The 20,382-nt window shown below is 23.8% G+C and overlaps 1 protein-coding gene across 1 annotated transcript; it reads left to right on the forward strand.

Moving 5' to 3' along the window:
• The first annotated feature begins 6,165 nt into the window (after positions 1-6,165).
• Positions 6,166-14,060, forward strand: LOC132926789 (adapter molecule Crk). The gene is made up of 7 exons (XM_060991191.1): positions 6,166-6,654; positions 9,146-9,301; positions 9,377-9,499; positions 10,176-10,380; positions 10,453-10,581; positions 11,619-11,708; positions 12,213-14,060. The coding sequence occupies exons 2-7, from the start codon at positions 9,264-9,266 to the stop codon at positions 12,429-12,431; spliced, it is 804 nt and encodes a 267-aa protein (XP_060847174.1). The 5' UTR covers positions 6,166-6,654; positions 9,146-9,263; the 3' UTR covers positions 12,432-14,060.
• The last annotated feature ends 6,322 nt before the right edge of the window (positions 14,061-20,382 follow it).

Consider the following 20,382-nt stretch of genomic DNA (forward strand, 5'->3'; position numbering starts at 1 on the left):
ATTATCTTTTCAATAACTACAACCTTTGCTGCTTCATTAAAATCATCCATTAGTTTTTAATAATTTTGTTTTGTTCAACAATAGGTACATTTTGCACATGGCTGTTGTTAATTAAAAAAAAAAACCTAATGATCACTCATTCATCAAACTTAGGCATAACACAATTATTAATTTGAAGAGAGGTTGAAAATGATGCTGCTTATACAGTTTATGTAGCTCCTAAGGTACATATCTTCTAACAGTTAGGACTTATTACTGGGATACATACATTTTTTTATGTATATTTGATGTTTGAATATCAAAAACTTTGAATCTTTGATGACAGCCATGTAACATAGGTTAAAAAAAGAAAAGTTTAGTAAAATAAAAAAAATCTGATGCATACGCATCCTCTTATCATATTTATGGACGGAACTAGACTCAATCGTACAAGTAAAATTCAGTACAACTTACTAAATTTCTATACCTGGGTAAAATATAAATTAGGGGTAAAGTATAGACAATTCATTGCACACATTGGTAATGACCATTTTTAGATTCTGAATAAAGCAAGGCATTTATGATATGCAGGGTTTGGGACTTATAGCACTTAAAATCTTTAAAATAAGCCCTTACTCAAATAAACATTTAAAAAACTTAAATTTAAGTTTTTAACCATATCCTGGTTATTAATTAGTGTGTACATTATTTAATTAAAAAGTATTATTTTCTATTATTAAATAATATAATTATCTTTTCAATAACTACAACCTTTGCTGCTTCATTAAAATCATCCATTAGTTTTTAATAATTTTGTTTTGTTCAACAATAGGTACATTTTGCACATGGCTGTTGTTAATTAAAAAAAAAAACCTAATGATCACTCATTCATCAAACTTAGGCATAACACAATTATTAATTTGAAGAGAGGTTGAAAATGATGCTGCTTATACAGTTTATGTAGCTCCTAAGGTACATATCTTCTAACAGTTAGGACTTATTACTGGGATACATACATTTTTTTATGTATATTTGATGTTTGAATATCAAAAACTTTGAATCTTTGATGACAGCCATGTAACATAGGTTAAAAAAAGAAAAGTTTAGTAAAATAAAAAAAATCTGATGCATACGCATCCTCTTATCATATTTATGGACGGAACTAGACTCAATCGTACAAGTAAAATTCAGTACAACTTACTAAATTTCTATACCTGGGTAAAATATAAATTAGGGGTAAAGTATAGACAATTCATTGCACACATTGGTAATGACCATTTTTAGATTCTGAATAAAGCAAGGCATTTATGATATGCAGGGTTTGGGACTTATAGCACTTAAAATCTTTAAAATAAGCCCTTACTCAAATAAACATTTAAAAAACTTAAATTTGAGCAAAAATATTTAATCAAAAAAAAAAAAAAACTTTCTTTTTATATATTAAAGTAGAAACTATAGAAATAATTTGTAATTGTGCTAAAAATAATATAATTAAAGACTACAAAAAATATTGAAACAAAATGATTAGGAAAAGTTTCTAACTAAAAAATCAAAAAAATTAAAAATGAATCTTTATATTATAAAAAAATAAATCAAATTTCACTTTCGACATTTTGCCTTATTGTTTATAGATTTTTTGAGGGATTTTCTGAAAAAATCATAAAAAGTACAAAAACTGGCCAAAAAAACAAAAATAATCAAAAAAAACTGGAAATAAGCATATTTTTAAAAAATCGTAGAAAATAGCAAAATAAAGCACTTTCAAATTTCATAATTGTACGTGTTTTAACATGGCATACACTTCCATAGCACTCTGCTACATTTTAAGTCAATATATAAAAATAAGCAAATACTTTAAGTCCCAAACCCTTATAATATGTATTAGTATAAAAAAAGTAAAAATATTTTGAAAATTTTACCATACATAGAAAATAATAATACAAGCACATTATTGTTAAAATGTCAATTTTCTATGGTTATTAGCTTACGAATTAACAAAATAAAGAAATCAATTTTTCCAACAACCGGTTTAGCTTATTAGTTAAATAATATTTTTTACGTTACAAGATGGTATCATTTTGCTGTGTATTATTAGATATCAAGTACTTGTGTGGGCCACTATTATGAGTTTGTTAAATTTGAATTCAATGATAAATGATTGTACATGAAAATCGATTTGGAGCGGAAACGGTCTGTTAGCCTATATTTTGTGATATGTTTTGTTGATTTATCTATTTAAGTAATTTATTTATTATTAGTAGTATTGCGATAGGTTGTTATATCATTATTTCCGAAAATATTTCATTTATTAATATTTAATTACTATAATAATATATTAATATGTAGGTATTAATACCATCTAAAATCTATAGTCACATTTTCATATGTGTCCGTAAGTATTACAAATTACAATATTGCTAATTTTAAAATAAAATATATTAATATATTGCACTGACTTGCTCAATGACAAAATACACGTACGACACATACAGTACGTCTGTAAATCAGAGTACCTAGTTACCTATATTTTATTCACTTTTTAAATTTGATTACCTTAGGTACTCACTACTTTAAACAGGTACCTTTAACATTATAACTTTTTCAATAACATATTATGAATTACAATTAATAACGAAAAATTTAAAATTATAATATAAATTAATTTTTTATACCTGACTATCAGAGTATATGAGGGTTGACATTTTTTATTATTTTAAAGTGCGTCTGTTTGATAATAATTTTAAAAACAGATTTTAATAAGTCAATATAAAGATAAATATCGAATTTTTCCTTTTTTTAAATTTCTGCACACTGCGTGATAACATTACCTATTTAAAACTACAAAGTATTAAATATTTCTCCAGCAATCTAAGCAGGTATATAGTTATAAAAAAAAATTAAAAAGAAAAAATTCTATTTAAAATACAGTTATTGACTACCTAATTTAAATCTGTTTTTTATTTCGTCCGATAAACAAACCAACCGATATTAACTAAAATACAAAATAAAACAAACGTTCTCATAGATCTTTCTTTATGTTACCAATATGGAAATATTGATCTACTTAAAATGGACTTGCCAGTTGTCGATTGCAACATAACAATTATTAATTATAGGCAATAGGCAAAGCAACTAAAATAACGGACAATAGTATACAAAAAAATGATACTACTATTATAAGTTACACAACATTAACATATTTATATCAACAGTAGGTACGTTTTTATTAATCTATCATACTAGTTTTAGTTTTTATTATACTTTCTGGTTTCTTTATTTATAAGAATTAAACAACTGCAGTAATCAATTTTGATATTTCTCATTTAAATTTTTCAACTACTTCAGTGAAAAAACAATAAGTACCTATATAATTTGGTAAATTATAAATCAATTTGCACGTCATCCGTCGTCAAATTGTTACTATAGGTAATAGATAGTTACTGTAATAAAAATAATTAACAATAATAATAAATAATAATAATAGTGCATCGTAATATTTTTATACGTTTTTATGATATCGTTAAAACGTTTTTTATGTATCCGCGATCTCCGAATGCTGCTCGAGCGTGACCTTGGTAAAAGTCAGTAGATAAGCTATTTTGTTTGTGTATAATATGCCTATATAATTAAATACTTAATATGGAATTGATTTATATCTTATAATTACCTATTATTAAAAGGAATAATTTAATTTTAACAGAATAAACATGATGTAATATTGTAATATTTATATACCAAAATATTTATTACAAAAATAATATAAATTATAATAATATATTGTAACTTGTAAACATAAGGCTAACCATAACTTCTAGAAATCTTTTTTAAAAAAAAGAGTCCAACGCCCGAAGGTTAGGCCCGAAACCCAAACGATTTTTTTTATCTGTGTTAAACTCAAATAAATACTCTGGTTAATTCGATATCCGAAAAATTGATATTTTACGAATTGTATGTCATAAGTACCTACGACATAGGTATTAATGGTATTATACAGTTTGTGTGTATTATTGTTACCTATTTGTTTATACTGTTGTCTGTTTTACTGTTTTTTCTATATTGACGCTGGAGTTTTTTTTTACTGTTACTTGAAGGAAAAGTTATGGAGAACCTTGTGTTGGCTTTTTTAACCTGAGATATAAATCACAAACATTTTATGAATTTTCAACTTCAAAATTCCTTGCAAATTTTCGCGATTTTGACATATTTCGTAAACATTTGAACTTTCAATGCTTATAAACAAAAATTGTGACTAACAATTTTTGATTTTTTTTACTACAATGAGAACAACTTATAATAAACTTTATATTAAATTTTAAAGATTTTTTAGAAACTATAATTATTTTTATCGGCATTTTAAGAAAAACAATTTAGAAAAATCGAAAATCTCAATGGTCTAACTCTATATGTATAAGACTATAATAGTTTTAAAAAATTCTAAATATTTTGAAAATTTAATCGTAAATATATAACGTTATAGTACAAACATTTTGAAAAAATTTCAAGTATTTACAATGATTCGTTTTTGAGTTGTGACATAATCAAAAAATCGATTTTGTCGAAAAGTGGTTACGCGTAAAAATTCCCGTTTTTCGGTTACTTTTTCAGGGTTTTACCTGTCGTTTTTGAAAACTACTTTTAAGACTTTAGACCCCTCCCCCTCAAATTACCAAATAAATTCAATTTGCTTTTCAAAGAGGAGCTGAAGTCAAAAATCAAAGCATTATATTGTCTATAACTACTCCAAAACTTGATGAATAATGATGATAGACACAAAAAAAAATTTAAAAAAAAACACTCGCATTGTAAAATCAATAAATTCATCACTCAGAATCTAAAATTCGGCTATAACTTTATGACTCAAATTTCGAAAAAAAAATGGTAAGAATTAAACACCAATGGTTAAAATTTATAAATTGCTGGTTTTCAATAATTACATATTTTTTTGAGTTATTTTTGGTTTCGATTCATGCTTTATAATATGTGTACCTACTACAAATTTTATCACAATTTAACATTTCTCGTAATTATCATTATTGTAATATGAGTACAAAAAATATGTTTTCGGAATATAAGTTTATAACTCATACCTAACAAACCAAAATTACAATTTTTTTTTTCATAAATTTTAAATACATCATATATTGTTTATAATTTGTATTTATTTATTTATAATAATGCCCACTAGGGCAAACGAGTACAAAATATACATATAACAGAGGTAGGTGGTATATATGGAGGTATATGCGGTAGGTATTTAACTAATGATCAAATAACAATGTTTTTAACTTATAACTTTAATCAAAGAAAAAATCAAATATGTAATGATTTTTATAATATGTATTATAATTTTAATTTTTTTTATCAGGATTTTTAAATGTATTCAAAATAAGTATGTAATATGTAATATTATACACATGTTATTAAATTTGTTTTCCCACTTCACCTATATAAGATTCATTCGGTTATAAGACTCACTTTATTGTGAGTCTTTTAAGGGGTGTCCACTGTATAGTATTTATTATAATTTATAATCAATTCTATAATCTACAAATTAGTTTCATTATAAAGTTTTTCTTAAGCTACCTAACGCCCGCATATTAACTGTTGTGATGAATATCTTTTTACCATTAGTCCACTACCCAAATGTCCCAAACGTTTGTATACATAATTTATTTCGATGTTTCAATGTTTGATAATCCTTATACATTCATCCATAGACATATTAACTGGTTAATATATCTATGCATTCAGCATCAGAAACCAAAAATTCGAATAAATAATTCGGGCATTAAGCCTCAATTAGTCGATTGTAAGTTACAATTTATCTTCGCTCCCGAAAATATTTCCTGGCTGCGTCACTGAACGCCATTTTATTTATTACAAACTTACTTTATTAATATACAAAAACGATGTGAAAAAAATTGTATACATCTAACATACAATTCTGTAAATTTACAGTATTTATATCTATGTTACTGTTACACCATTATTTTTTATTAGGTTTTTTCCCGGTCTCGTCGGCACGTTCAACGATAACACGCGCTCTGTTATCTTCGCGATAAAATAATTTTAACGAGATTCAACGGCGGTGTAGAAGTAGTAGCGTGATGATGACCTGGTGTTGGTGGAGGAGGAAGTGGACCTTGTGTACCTCCTACAACACCGACAGATGATTGTTATTATTACATTGCGCGATGATAGTACAGCGGACTTTGGAATCGTAGGTACCCACAACTAACGCGGTGTTTGTGCGTTTCGTTTTCGTGATTGCATTATTACTTTTATTTAATTTTCAAACCGCGTAGGACAAGCATCGATGGCGTACAAAAACGGTATACGTGCATATCATATATCGTACTAGTTATTTTTATTATTACTTTTTGATTTATATCGACGGAACCTCCTCGCCGCCTCCGGAATCATCATCATCATCATATTGTACCCAAAATCGGCATTGTTTAATCCCTTCATCCCGATCGCACGCCACTACTCTGTTTGGTTTGGTGCGTTTTCGGGAAATAGGTACTCGAGGTTTTTGATTTTTCTCTGCTACAATACCCTGAACGAAATCAGATTTTTGACTACCGTGGTCTAGAGTCTCTTTCTACACCCGAGTTGCCTGTAATGGCATGACCGCACATTATACTGTTGATTAGGGAAAATTCACGTTGACCGGTAAGCGTAACATTATAATACCAATAAGTCATAGACCTAACCTAACCCAGTAAGTCACTAGAACTGGATATTAGGTATCAAACGATACAAATCGAGTTGATCAATTAAAATGTTAATATCGTAGAACTAAAGACTTAACTGTTTGTTAACTAATACATTTTTTTCTAGTCTTAGAACTTAAAACATTCCACTTTAACTTAAATAATAATTTTCGATAGTCAATAGAATTTTTAAAATATTAAGATTAATTTTAAGTTATTAATGAACATTTGAAAAAGTTTTTTATTGTAATTTAAAAATATTAAAAATATAAAAGAATAATTTTTTTTAAGTACCAATTTAATATTTTTACAAAGTTTGTTAGTATCCAAAACAATTATTTTGTAGTTATATATTTTTAAAATGTTTGAGTTTTATTGCTAAAGCTTAAAAATTGAATACCAGGTTTCTCATGGGTAATTTATACTAATATTAAAATATCTAAAAATGTATAACCACAATATTTTTATTTTAGACATTTGATGCAATTTTTGACATAATTATATATTATGTAATATTTTGTAGTAGCTAATTTAAAAATATTATTTGTTGAAACTTAAGACTTTATTGTAAGTTTATTATAATATTTTTTAAACACAATTACATTTTTAAAATATTTAGAATAATTTTTAGCTATTGTCTATTTATATCCAGAACCTTATTCATACCATTCTACAATAAGGCCGTATTGACTTAAAAATTATTAATATTAATAAATATATCTTACTGTTTTAATAATAGTAAAATAAATAATTATATTAAAGCAATTTAAATATAGCATAAAATATACTTAGTAATTCTAGTACACAGCCTCTTCTGAGAATTATTTTTTTATATGCAGTGATTTACTCATATTCATTACATTGACTTACTCCATTATAAGGTATATTTTACATCTACTGTATAGCTAAGTAGTAAATACCAATTAAAAAAAAAGAAAATTTTAACTTAACAAATTAAATTTCGAACTAATCTATACTCATCAAATTTATTCTATATTATATTGGATTTAGATTAATATATTTTATTTTAAAAAGATTTATAAAATAATGATTACAATGATTAACCTGATAAATGTTCATGTTTATTAAGAACACAAATAAACATATTTCTTTTTGAAAATGATAAAAAGTAAATGTGATTATAATTTTTTTCTAAATATTTTACAAAAACTTTTTATATAGAAGATTTAAATTCTTTTTATTTTTGTGTATTGTTTTGAAATACATCAAAATTAACATTGATTTTTTATGCATAAATATTAAGTACCTATATATTATGTTTGCAGTAATTTACTCACTTTAATAGATACAAGTGATGTGGTTTAATTTGGTTTAAAATAATAATTTTTAGTATCAACATTGTTTCATATAATTTATCAACATTATATTACAATATTGAATAACAAAACAATATCCATATCAAATACTAGTATTGTAAATAAATTAATTGGTGATTTTTTACACTTATAATAAAATGTTTTTATAATCATGCATTCATATTAATACCTACTTTTAAAACTTAATACAATCCATGTACCTACTAAAAATTGGCCTAGATATATATTATATATTATCATTAGACATTAATACATACTAACTTTATCAAGATTCTCAAAAATAAACTTAACTTTGGTTACTACAAGATCAAACTTTAAACATATAACAAATTTATAATTTATTATTTCTGTATGAAATTGTTTGTTACATTACTTAGATAATGATGTCACTGTCTATTCATAATTTTAGTTTTTTATTGTATTAGTTACTGTACAATTCTATGTACCTATTATACTAAATTATTATTTATAAATATTGAAAAAGCAGAAAATTTTAATTATTTAGTTGTATTAGATAGGTATTTTATCAATTTATATTAAACATGAATTTATATTCAAAGGTGAACTCATTGGGGGCCCTCACACCAACATGTTTAGTAAAAATAAAAATTATATGAATGACATTTAATAATATTTGGCCATTTATATTTACTATATAATAAGATTGATGATAGCTAATTAAATAATTAAATACATTTGTTATCAAAATAAAAATAAACAGAATTTATAAATTCTAATAAATGTATATTTACATTATTCTACATCTGTAATAAATGTTATGCTTTTGTATAAGAAATTACAAATGACATATTATTTTAAATTTATTTAGGACATTTCTACATAATTTAACCTATAATAAAGTTTTATATGTTTTTGACCTGGATATTTAAATATGTTTAAAAGAGTTTTAAATTAGTTTTGTTCCATAAGATAAAGAATATAGATATTTATTTGAAATGTTAAAAAATATATTATAAATTAATTGAATTTATGACTGAAAACTGAAGTTAATAAATAATTAATTTAAAAAGTAATAATGACAACAAAGTAACTACGCTTGTCACCAAAACAATGATTTTTCAAATAATTTAATTAATTGCATTTATTTTTCAGATTTGTATTTCAACAGCCATGCAAATATAAATAACTGACTGAAAACAATACTATGATTTTACTTTTTATTTTATTTCAAACTTTATTTGTTTAGTAGTCAATAAAAAATAATTTTAAAATGGCTGCACATTGTTTTGATCCTAACAATAAAGCCAGGTATGTTTTAAAAGTTGAACATTTTTTTTTTAAATTGTTTTTTTTATTGTTTTATTTATTTTTTTTTTTTTTTAGTTGGTATTTCGGACAAATGTCCCGAATTGAAGCTTCTGATCTATTAATGGGTGAACGAGAATGTGGAACATTTTTAATTAGAGATAGTCTCAGTATTCAAGGAGACTATGTGTTATGTGTGAGGTATGAAATTTATAAATTATTCAAGGGGGCTATTGCTTTAAGTTATTGCTTTAAAATATTTTTAAATTTAAATATAATTTAAAGTAAAACAGCGTAGTCATAAAAATTTTAGATTTATAAAATTATGTTTTTCATTGTTTTGTATAAAACCGGTATCATTTTTTTACAGTATCCTTCTGGAAAATATAATCTAAATTACAAAAATTGATTAAATGTAAAAATATAATTTGGTAACATTCTTAATTTAAAATTAATTTAAACAAAAATAATCTAACTTATCCAATTTTAATATAATATGCTATAATTTTTTGGTGAAATGAAAATAATTTAATTATAATTGTTATAAATATCTAAACTGTCAAACATACACCAAATATTATAAACACGAGAATAAAATATTTATTATTCTTTTCATTTATAAATAGTTAGTTATCAAGGTATATAAATTATAGATTAATACAACATATTAAAACTATTTAATATAATCAATTGGTTTTTCTTAGATGAATTAAATTTTATATGATATGCATTACCTAATTATTTATTTTATTTATATAATATAATTTATGATCAGATATAGTTAATATAAATAAAAAAATTATTCTTTTATTAAATTAAGATGACAACTGTTTCTAGACAGTGATTTTATTAAATAAATTTTTTATCGATGTTACAGGGAAGATAGCAAAGTTAGTCATTATATTATCAATAAAATACAAGAAAATAATGAAACAAAATATCGGATTGGTGATCAGATGTTTGCTGATTTACCTAGTTTATTAGCATTTTATAAATTACATTATCTCGACACAACTCCTCTTTTGAAACCTGCTGTTAAACCAATAGAAAAAGTTGTTGCCAAATATGACTTTGTTGGAAATGTAAGATTTTATTTCAATTATTTAATGTACATTATATATATAATATTAAAATATATTTTAAATTTTTTTTAGGATCAAGATGATCTACCATTTAGAAAAGGAGATATTTTGACAATTCTTGTAAAAGACGAAGAACAATGGTGGACAGCTAAGAATATAATGGGTCAAATGGGTTCTATTCCAGTTCCATATGTACAAAAAGTTAGCTATTTTAGATTTTGAATTATTTTATTAAATAATAGATTTTTAAATAGTATATTATTATAAATTATAATAAATTTATTTCAAAGTGCAATTTAAAACATCTCTAGTCTAGTGGTATAGTACTCTAGAAAGTATTCTTACTGTCATAGATCTTTGGTACACATAATATAAATATCTAATGATATAAACTATAACAAAAAAATTCTTCATGAGATAGTTAGTTGCCAATTGATTTCTTAAATGCAAGATAGTTTTAGATTTATCTAATACACAAGTTTTATTTGTTTATGAATAAGATTAATGTTTAGTTATGGGTATAATTATTAAATAGAATATGCATATATATTATATTTTTTGTGCACAAATCTATTTTCTATCTATATTTACTCAGTAATTTTGAAAGCTAATGAGCTAGTTAGCACTAAGTTTTGCACATTTGTTTTTTCAGACTCTGATTATAGCTTTGTCTCTCAACATCTAAAGGTTTTATAGGATAACTCATGAGAAGCAAGCATTTTTATGTTTATATAATATATTATTATCATTGGTTACTACTAAGGCCTGGAAGTTAATGGACTAAAAATTATCAAAATATGCCCTTAAAATAGTTAAAATCATTAAAATATGCTCTAAATATTTATTTTGTTTTTTTCATTTTTGGTAAAAATAATGATTAATAGATGTGGAAAAATATATACAATTTGTTATATTTACTTCAAGAATTAAAATTTACAACTTGGGATTTTGAATATTTTGATAGGTTTTCAAATACAAATGAACGGCAATTATTAGCCCGACCAAGCACGACTTAATTTTAATCAGGTTTTTATTTTATATTGACGTTATAAGGACATGATTCATAACATTTAATTGATTGTTAAATTATATTAAAAGTATTATTTATTAATATTAATGACATAATTTAACTGAAGCATTATGTATAAAATACAAATTTGTATAATATATAAGCATTTGTGATGCAAAAAGTAAATAAAATGTTTCTTAATTATGTGTTTAACTTTAAAATATTTTAGTATGATGGAAATCCACCATTACCAATGAAAGACAATAATCAAATTCCTGGATCTAATAATGAGTCGACATTAAGGCGGTCTAGTCTTCAAGTAAGTTAATTGAATTATTTGAAAAAATATTGTTTGTCAACTCTTTTTTAATTTACTTTAAAATTAAACTAATAAAATTTATATACAATTCTTGTTTATATTTAAATTCAATTATTTATCGTGTTAACAAATTTAATTCTATGGATAGAGCTCCTAAACACAAATATTGCGAATTTAGTAGATTAATTAAATTTAACTGATGTTTTGTAACATTCATTACATTATGTAATTAACATATTTTATTATTCAGTTCAATTGACAATAGTGTTGTTTGTGAATAATATAGATAGTAATATACTCGGGGTCATCCTGGCCAGGGCTGGAGGGCTGGGATTCCTGCCTGGGCCCTCAAGTACCCAGGCCGACCCTGACTATACTACTATAGTATTATGAATAATAATATATATATTTTTAATTACTAATCTCTATTGATGATTATTATTTTGATTAAGTTGCTGTACAAAAGTAAATAATTTATTTATTAATTGTTTATTTTTTTTATAGAAAAAATTACCAGCTCTAGCTAGAGTTAAACAAGTTCGTGTACCAAACGCCTATGACAAGACAGCATTAAAACTTGAAATTGGAGACATAATCAAAGTAACAAAAACTAATATTAATGGTCAATGGGAAGGAGAACTCAATGGTAAAACCGGACATTTTCCATTTACTCATGTGGAGTTTGTAGACTCTGAAATGAATGATTGTATAAGTGACAGTTAATTTTAATATTTTTTTTTTATAGCTTCTCAGTTTTCTTAGTTATTTTTAAAATAAGTTTCGCTAATGGCAACTAACTAGATAGGTTAATACAGATATATTTTATTATAACAAATCATTGTATGTTAATTCATTAAGATAGAGTTTTATCTACTTAATTGAAAGAAAACAAGTAAATATGTATCAGAAAACTTTATAATGTAAAGTATATTGAACAAATATGTAAAATATACCTTATTGCATTGATTGTTCAATAAAGCAATAGTAAGTGAAACATATCAAAATCTAATTTTATTAATGTGAATTAAAAATTTATTTATACATAAATTAGGTTCGGTAAAACAGAATAACTTACAATATTGACTTTAAAAAAATAACCAATGAATAATTTGAAAGACAATATACATTTATATGACCAACAAATAAATTTAATTAATATTTATTATGATATTTACTAATGTGAATATATTTTATATTTATTCAAACCAGTTGACCATATTAATTATTAAAATTATTTAACATTTGTACAAAAATAGTACCATGATTGTTTATTAGTCATTTATCTATATGCCATAAATTTCAAATGTTAATTTATTAAATAAAATCAATTATATATTAATCATATGACATATATGATAACATAACCTCTGACCAATAATACTGAAACTAATATGACATATTAATTATTTCAGTATAAACTGTTAATATAAAAGCTTTATTTTTTTTAATTTGTTAAAAAGTTTATTTTTTTAACATTTAATATTTATGCAGATCATTTAAAATAACATAAACATAAAATAATGCTTAAATCTTTGTTGCAAATTCTAAATGTTTATATTAGTGTTGTTTGTTAAGCATTATGATTTGAGAAATTACCAATTATTGCTATCTCCCTCAATAAATATTTATGCCTATAGTTTTTTTTTTATCCGTGCTTGTAAGAATAACCTGTGTTGTGGCAAAAATGTTCTTAAATTATACAAATGCTATAAAAATTACCAACAATTCTCATGTACTGATTCTGTTAGATTAGTTAGGCCAAGGATTTATGCAATTTAAAAACAAAATGCTTCAAAATTTGGTAAAAAGTGTCCACTTTATTAAGTTTTTATTTTATTTATAACATGATGTTTAATTACACAATTCAAGAAAGGTTTTTATGGTAATTTATACATAGTAGTTCTGAATTTAAGCTTACTAATCTGATTTACTTTTTGACAAATATTTATTAATGTATGCCTCGACATTTTTATACAAATTAACTACCAATATTTTAAATATTTACTATTATAATAGAATTTGTATGTTTGGCGATTGTAATTATTATATTTTTTCATATATATATATATTAGCCTTGGTATAATTGGCTATTAGCTTTTTTTATTAAATATACTTTAACTTACATTAGATTACATTTTTATATGTATACAATATACATATACATGGTTTATAATAATTTATCTAGTTTCAAGTTGTTATAGAATATAATTAGCTGTTGTGTGTTGTCTGGGCTTTGGGCTTCCAACAGATTACTGAAAACCTTTCTCTTTGTCTATGATTGTAATTATTATAGAATAAACAATAATTTACCTTTTTTTTTAATGGTTGTAAATAAAAATAGAAAATAAGCAACCCAGATTTTTTTTATATAAGAATAATATATCTATTCTTATGTTTCTCCTTTATTCCTAAGGTTTTTGTTAATTTTTTTCAAGGTATGTTTAAAAGAGAAAATGTATTTAAATTTAATAACCTAACACTAGGTTTGTCTGACTTAAAATAATGTTTAATCCTTTAATGTGACTATATTAGATATGTCTAGTATTGTGTGACCTAGATTCTGTCATTTCTTTTATACATCAGTAATAGTTGATTGACTGATGATAAAAATAAAAATAAATATTATTATTTCTTATCTGAATTCAACTAAAAAATAAATTAAATATCTATACTTTCTCATCAGCTCAAATAATGATAAAAAGGAACATAATACTAAATATTAAGTATGTATTATATTTTAGTAATATAATGTATACTATTCTGAACATTCATCAATAGTAGTAAGAATAAGAATAATAACATTTAAGTAGTAACCAATAGATAAGCTATAGTTCTATAAGAATTATTATAATTGCAGTAGAATTTATTTATAGTAACTTTCTAAGAACATGGGAAAATAAGTTATAATAACAATCAAAGTTAAAAAATAAAATGTATCATGAAGGTAGTATACATAATAAAAAAAAAAAATCTGTTATTTTTGTTGGTAACTTATTTTTTTTTAACACAAAATGTGTTGTTTTTTTGTTTCTAGTTTTTCAAATTTTGATTTAATCTCATATGATTAGCAGCTATAAAATTATTTAAGTATGAATAATTTTGTTTACTATTCTGCTTTATCTTAAAATGTATTCTTGTCATACACTGTTGATAATATAACTTATGTTGTCTATTGTCTAAATTTACCAAAACTTAATATTGTTACGTCTTTATAGTAATTATAAGAACATCATAACAACCGATAAAAGTTATGTAAGAACAGAGTGTTGCAGAGACCTTATATTTTAGATAATTAATCAGGTATGTCAATGTCACTATAACTAATGTCATAAACAGCTTCTACTGTTTGTAATCTTTATGATACCTATTGCATAATATCATAAAAACAAATTTAATCAATGAAATATTAAAATAAATAAATGATAATCTCAATAAATAATTATTGTCTTCGTTTTACTTTTAAATTTAATCTATATTCGGTCATTTTATTTTGTTCCCTAAGCAATAATTTGTGCTAATTTTTTAGATATAATGATATAGAAATTAAACACAGGGCCCACCTCATCAACTTGAAGAAAATATTTATAAATAGTATTAATAATATATTTAATTGATCCTAATTGTCAAATGTATAATGTATCATCTTAAGTTTTAAATATGTTTTACAGCACTTGAATGCTATGCAGAAAAGAATGTTTGAACTTTAAATGCTTTGCGTTCTCCACTAATTTCTAGTGAATTTAGGAATATATTAAAAATTATACAATATTAACTAGAAAAAACTTATTCAAATAACTGGTAGATATTCAAAGTCTTTATAGTTATTAACTTTTAATAACAACAAAAATAAAAATAAATTTTGCAAAAACTGCTTTATTGGAATTTTGTTTTCTTTTGAAAAGTATTGTGAATTTTTGTTATTGGTTCTATCAGTTATATTCAATTTGCTACAAGAAAAACCACCTGAAAGAAATAGATTGAACTAGTATATTTCTAAAAATTACTATAACTATATAATATTATATGATTGGTAGTCATTAAATCAATTTAATAAATTGGATTGACAATGTAATAATAATAGTATTTAATTAATATACTAGTACCTTTATTTTTTTTTCCAAGTTTAAATTTAAATTTTTTTAAATTGACAATGTTGTGGGACCGCTTGCGCATTACACCCAAGTATATACTAGTACCTATATGAATTATATGAATTTGCGATATTGATTTTAATCTATTGTAATTCAATATTACCAAATACTAATTGGAAGATGTAAATTAAGTAGAAAAAACTTTATTGCGTCATTGTGGGTCATCGTAATGCACATACAACAATATTTATTTTAAGATATTATTTATTAAATATTAATACAATGAACCTATACTTAAAGACTGATTTTCAATTTTAGTTATGTTGATATAATAGATTATAATATGGTATAAATAATAAATATATATTATAATAATTATAAACACTAATAAAACAATATTGTAATTTTGTGGAATAAGGGCTCTTGCTCAATGCAATATTTTGAAAATGTTCAGAAATTCAAAAAAAATTCAAAAAAAAATTATTTCAACTTAACAAAAACCAAAATACTAAAAGTAAAATAAATAACTTTAATAGCTATATTATAAAACATATCATACAATATACTTAGTAGTATAGGCATTACAATAATATACATATTATATGTATCATTGAATTTAAATTTAACATGCCCGCAATACTCGATACCTAATTTACTACAAATTAGTATTCACTTAACCTCCTTATTTATTAAATGACTGCATGGATACATTTTTAATTTCATAATATTCTAGTAGAATATTTTTATTAGAATTTTTATGTATATAAAGATAGAATTTTAAATGATTAGTTAATTAGTAAAGCTATACAGAGTGACCAGAATGTAACAAAAAGACCACGTAAATAAAAATGGAAAATCAATTTAAGTATAACATATATATAAGAAAATTATGACAATTATTACTGAGCTTGCTCAGTGAGGCCCATTATACAATGTATAATGTTATATTATGTAATTTTTTGTGAATAAATGCTAATAATATGGATAAATTATTTAAGATTTACTCATATCTGAAAATTCTTAAAAATAAAATTTTGGAATAAGTTATTAACAAGGCTCGGGACTTATAGCACTTAAAATCTTTAAAATAAGCACTTAAAACATCATTATAAACATTATTTGAGTGTTTAAAAAACTTAAATTTGAGCAAAAATATTTTTTTTTAAAAAACTTTTTTATTTCATGATAAAGTAGAAACTATAGAGATAATTTGTAACTGTGCTAAAAATAATATAATTAAAGACTACAAAAAATATTGAAACAAAATGATTAGGAAAAGTTTCTAACTAAAAAATCAAAAAAATTAAAAATTAATCTTTATATTATAAAAAAATAAATCAAACTTCACTTTTGACATTTTGTCTTATTGTTTATAGATTTTCTGGGAGATTTTCTGAAAAAATCATAAAAAGTAGAAAAACTGAAAAAACAAAAATAATCAAAAAAACTGGAAATAAGCATATTTTTAAAAAATCTTAGAAAAAAGAAAAAAGCACTTTCAAATTTCATAATTGAACGTGTTTTAACATGACATATTGACATACACTTCCATAGCATTCTAGCTAAATTTTGTCAATCCATAAAAATAAGCAAATTTTTTAAGTCTCGAGCCCTGGTTATTACGTTTTAATGAATTAACTCAACAAAAAACAATTCAAAAAATTTTTTTAATGTTTAATGACTTACCTTTTACCATGTTTTTACCCTTAAAGTTTTTTCTTAAAATAAGATTTACAAATTGGCTATTTTGAACTTTTTCCAAAAGTGTATTCAAATTTAAGTTATTTTATTTTCTGTACTAAATAATAATAAAAAAAATACTGTACTCGTAGCGCAAATGTTGGTAAATAATATAAAAAAAAAAAATTAAAAAATACTGATTAGAATAAAAGTAATTAAATTTATTAGGTACGTACTTAGACTTGGGTCTTTCTGTTACACTTAGTATATTATGTATTCCGGAATTGACAAATGTTAGCTTTTGCTGTTAAAGCAATAACAAGTCATTAGCAGGTAACTTATTATGTAGACCAAATTGACAAACGTACGAGAAAATGTATTGGTGAATAGTAGGTATAAGCCATTAAATAAAAAAAGCATTTATAGGTAATCAAATTCTAATGTTGCTATTAGTGTTCTGTTCTTGCGACATAAGTACCATTCATCATTCATCCAGATAAATGATAACATATTGCACGCATTATATTATGTAACATACAATTTTGTTGTGTCAATGACTTGCCTATGTCAGTTGATAATTTGTTCCCATTAAAACGAAACATGAAACAACTTTTGCGTACTTGGTCATTTTCCAGTACCTAGCTAATTAAATCATCTAATTGGTAACTTTGAGAACCGCCTAGTTATTTTCGGACATTTGTGATAATGTGTTAGGAAAAATATAAAATCAAGAATGACGGGAAAACAGTTCAAACACAATTCTATCAAATCCGAGTTAAAACTCAGAGAATAATAAATTATTTTTTCAAAATTCAAAAAATATGGAATATAAATTTCCCATACTTTTTAAATTAACTGCGAAAAAATAAACAAAATTCAATAGATATACAACAATTATGTACAATATAACCAGCATGTGTTGTCTCTGTTTTACTAATGTAGGTACGTCATAGCAGATTTGCGTTCAGCAGAATTCATTTTGTGATGTTAGCTTTAATAATAGAGTAAATTTACCTATTACAAAATTTAAAGGTAAGAATACTATCTAAGAAATGTCATAAACTTTTATTAATATTATTATCGTTTTAAAAACTAGCAAAAGCTATGTAAAATATTACAACTTTAAAATGTTCACATTTCACCTTAAAATGATAATATCAATAAAAGCATATGGAATTTCCTAGATAATATTATAATCTATATAAAAGGTAAATATTAAATGTAGTATTAAAGGTAACATAACAAAACGAATTCTGCTGAACGAAAATGTTCCCTTATTGTTTGTAAGACAGAGACAACACGTCATGCAGGTATAACGTCCTAGCTATTAATAGTTAAATATATATAATACAATCATAGTCTCGTTTAAAAAACTGCTATGTAAAATATATATTAAATTATTTGAATTTAAACATTAAACCTTATGATTTAGGTATATGAGTAAATGTGTACAATTTGATGTACTCTATGAATTGTATTTTTGAAAATTTATCAATTATTATGCATATCGTAACATTTTTATCTGTTTGTAGTTTGTACGTTGGAGTTTTTAAGATATTTAAATTTCTAAAAGTTACAAGTAGGGATGTTAATTATAACAATTTAAAAATTCTCACAAATCTCACTTTAATAAAAAAAAAAAATAGGATATGTACAAAGTTTGTATTACAAATAATAATACAATTATTTTTTATTATTATTTAATTCACGATTAATGCATTCATTTGAGAGATCTACTCAATAGGCATATTGTACTTAAATCACATCGAAATTAATAATGAAAATTTTCAAGAAAATATTTTTTTTTATATATCTGTCATTTAAAATATTAAATTGTACATAACTATTCAACCATACGAATCATGCGATGTATTAAAAATTTGACAACAATATTAAAATTGCTGTAAAACAGTAGAGATATTTTTATTTCGTCTTTCAAGGTACGAAATTAGTATTATTTAATTATTACAATCAACATTTTTCTTGCCACGTAATGACTTTCTTGAGAAAATATATTTTATGTAAAATTTTGCATTTCATCTTGATGGTGTTTGTATCATGCCTACATTATTAAATCGAAATGCCATATCAATTTCCAACTATGCTTTTTTGAATAGCATACAGCTTCGAGAGTAACAAGTGCAACATCATAGAAAAACTAAGTAATTTTAGCGTTGTTCAGTTTTGAAACCTACTCACCGGTTTTAGTTAAAGAATTGAATTGCCTTTTTTAATTGAACTGGTTTCACTGACTCTAGGTAATTAAATTTAATATTGATATATTTTATAGCTACCTATAATTGATTTCACCATAATACTATTTCATCATTCTCATCAGAGCTAGACTAAGGACCAGAGCTGCCTAAGATAAATATACCTTAGGGGTCTTGAGGCAAAAACTCTTTTTGTAAATGTGTTATTTCAGTCTTTCATACATCAATTACAACAAAAAAGTATCTAACGAGCATCTATATCTATATCTAAATCTATACTACTATATAAATTGAAGTCGCTTTTTTTTGTTCGGGATAAACTCCGAAACTATACTTATTCAATCGTCGTGCAATTTTTTTTTAAATTAAAGAGGACATCACAGAGAAGGTTTAAGGCAAAAAATTAGTCCGATTAAGTTAATAAATAATTAGTTATTATTAATTAAAATAAACGTGTAAATTGTATACCTATATATATATTATTGTATACATTGTGCGGGCCATGGGTTACCATGGTATTGTGTTTGATATCGACGGTGTATCACACGTACACCAACAACATGTATATCCAATATTCGTATTAATATCTTAATAATACAAATTAGTAGTTAGAGCTGATGAAGTCAAAGCGTCTTTGAAAAGATCCTATACTTATGGCCTTATATAAAAATATTAGAACTTAAAACTAAT

The sequence above is a fragment of the Rhopalosiphum padi genome, chromosome 3 (genome assembly GCF_020882245.1).
Source record: "Rhopalosiphum padi isolate XX-2018 chromosome 3, ASM2088224v1, whole genome shotgun sequence".
Taxonomy (NCBI): domain Eukaryota; kingdom Metazoa; phylum Arthropoda; class Insecta; order Hemiptera; family Aphididae; genus Rhopalosiphum; species Rhopalosiphum padi.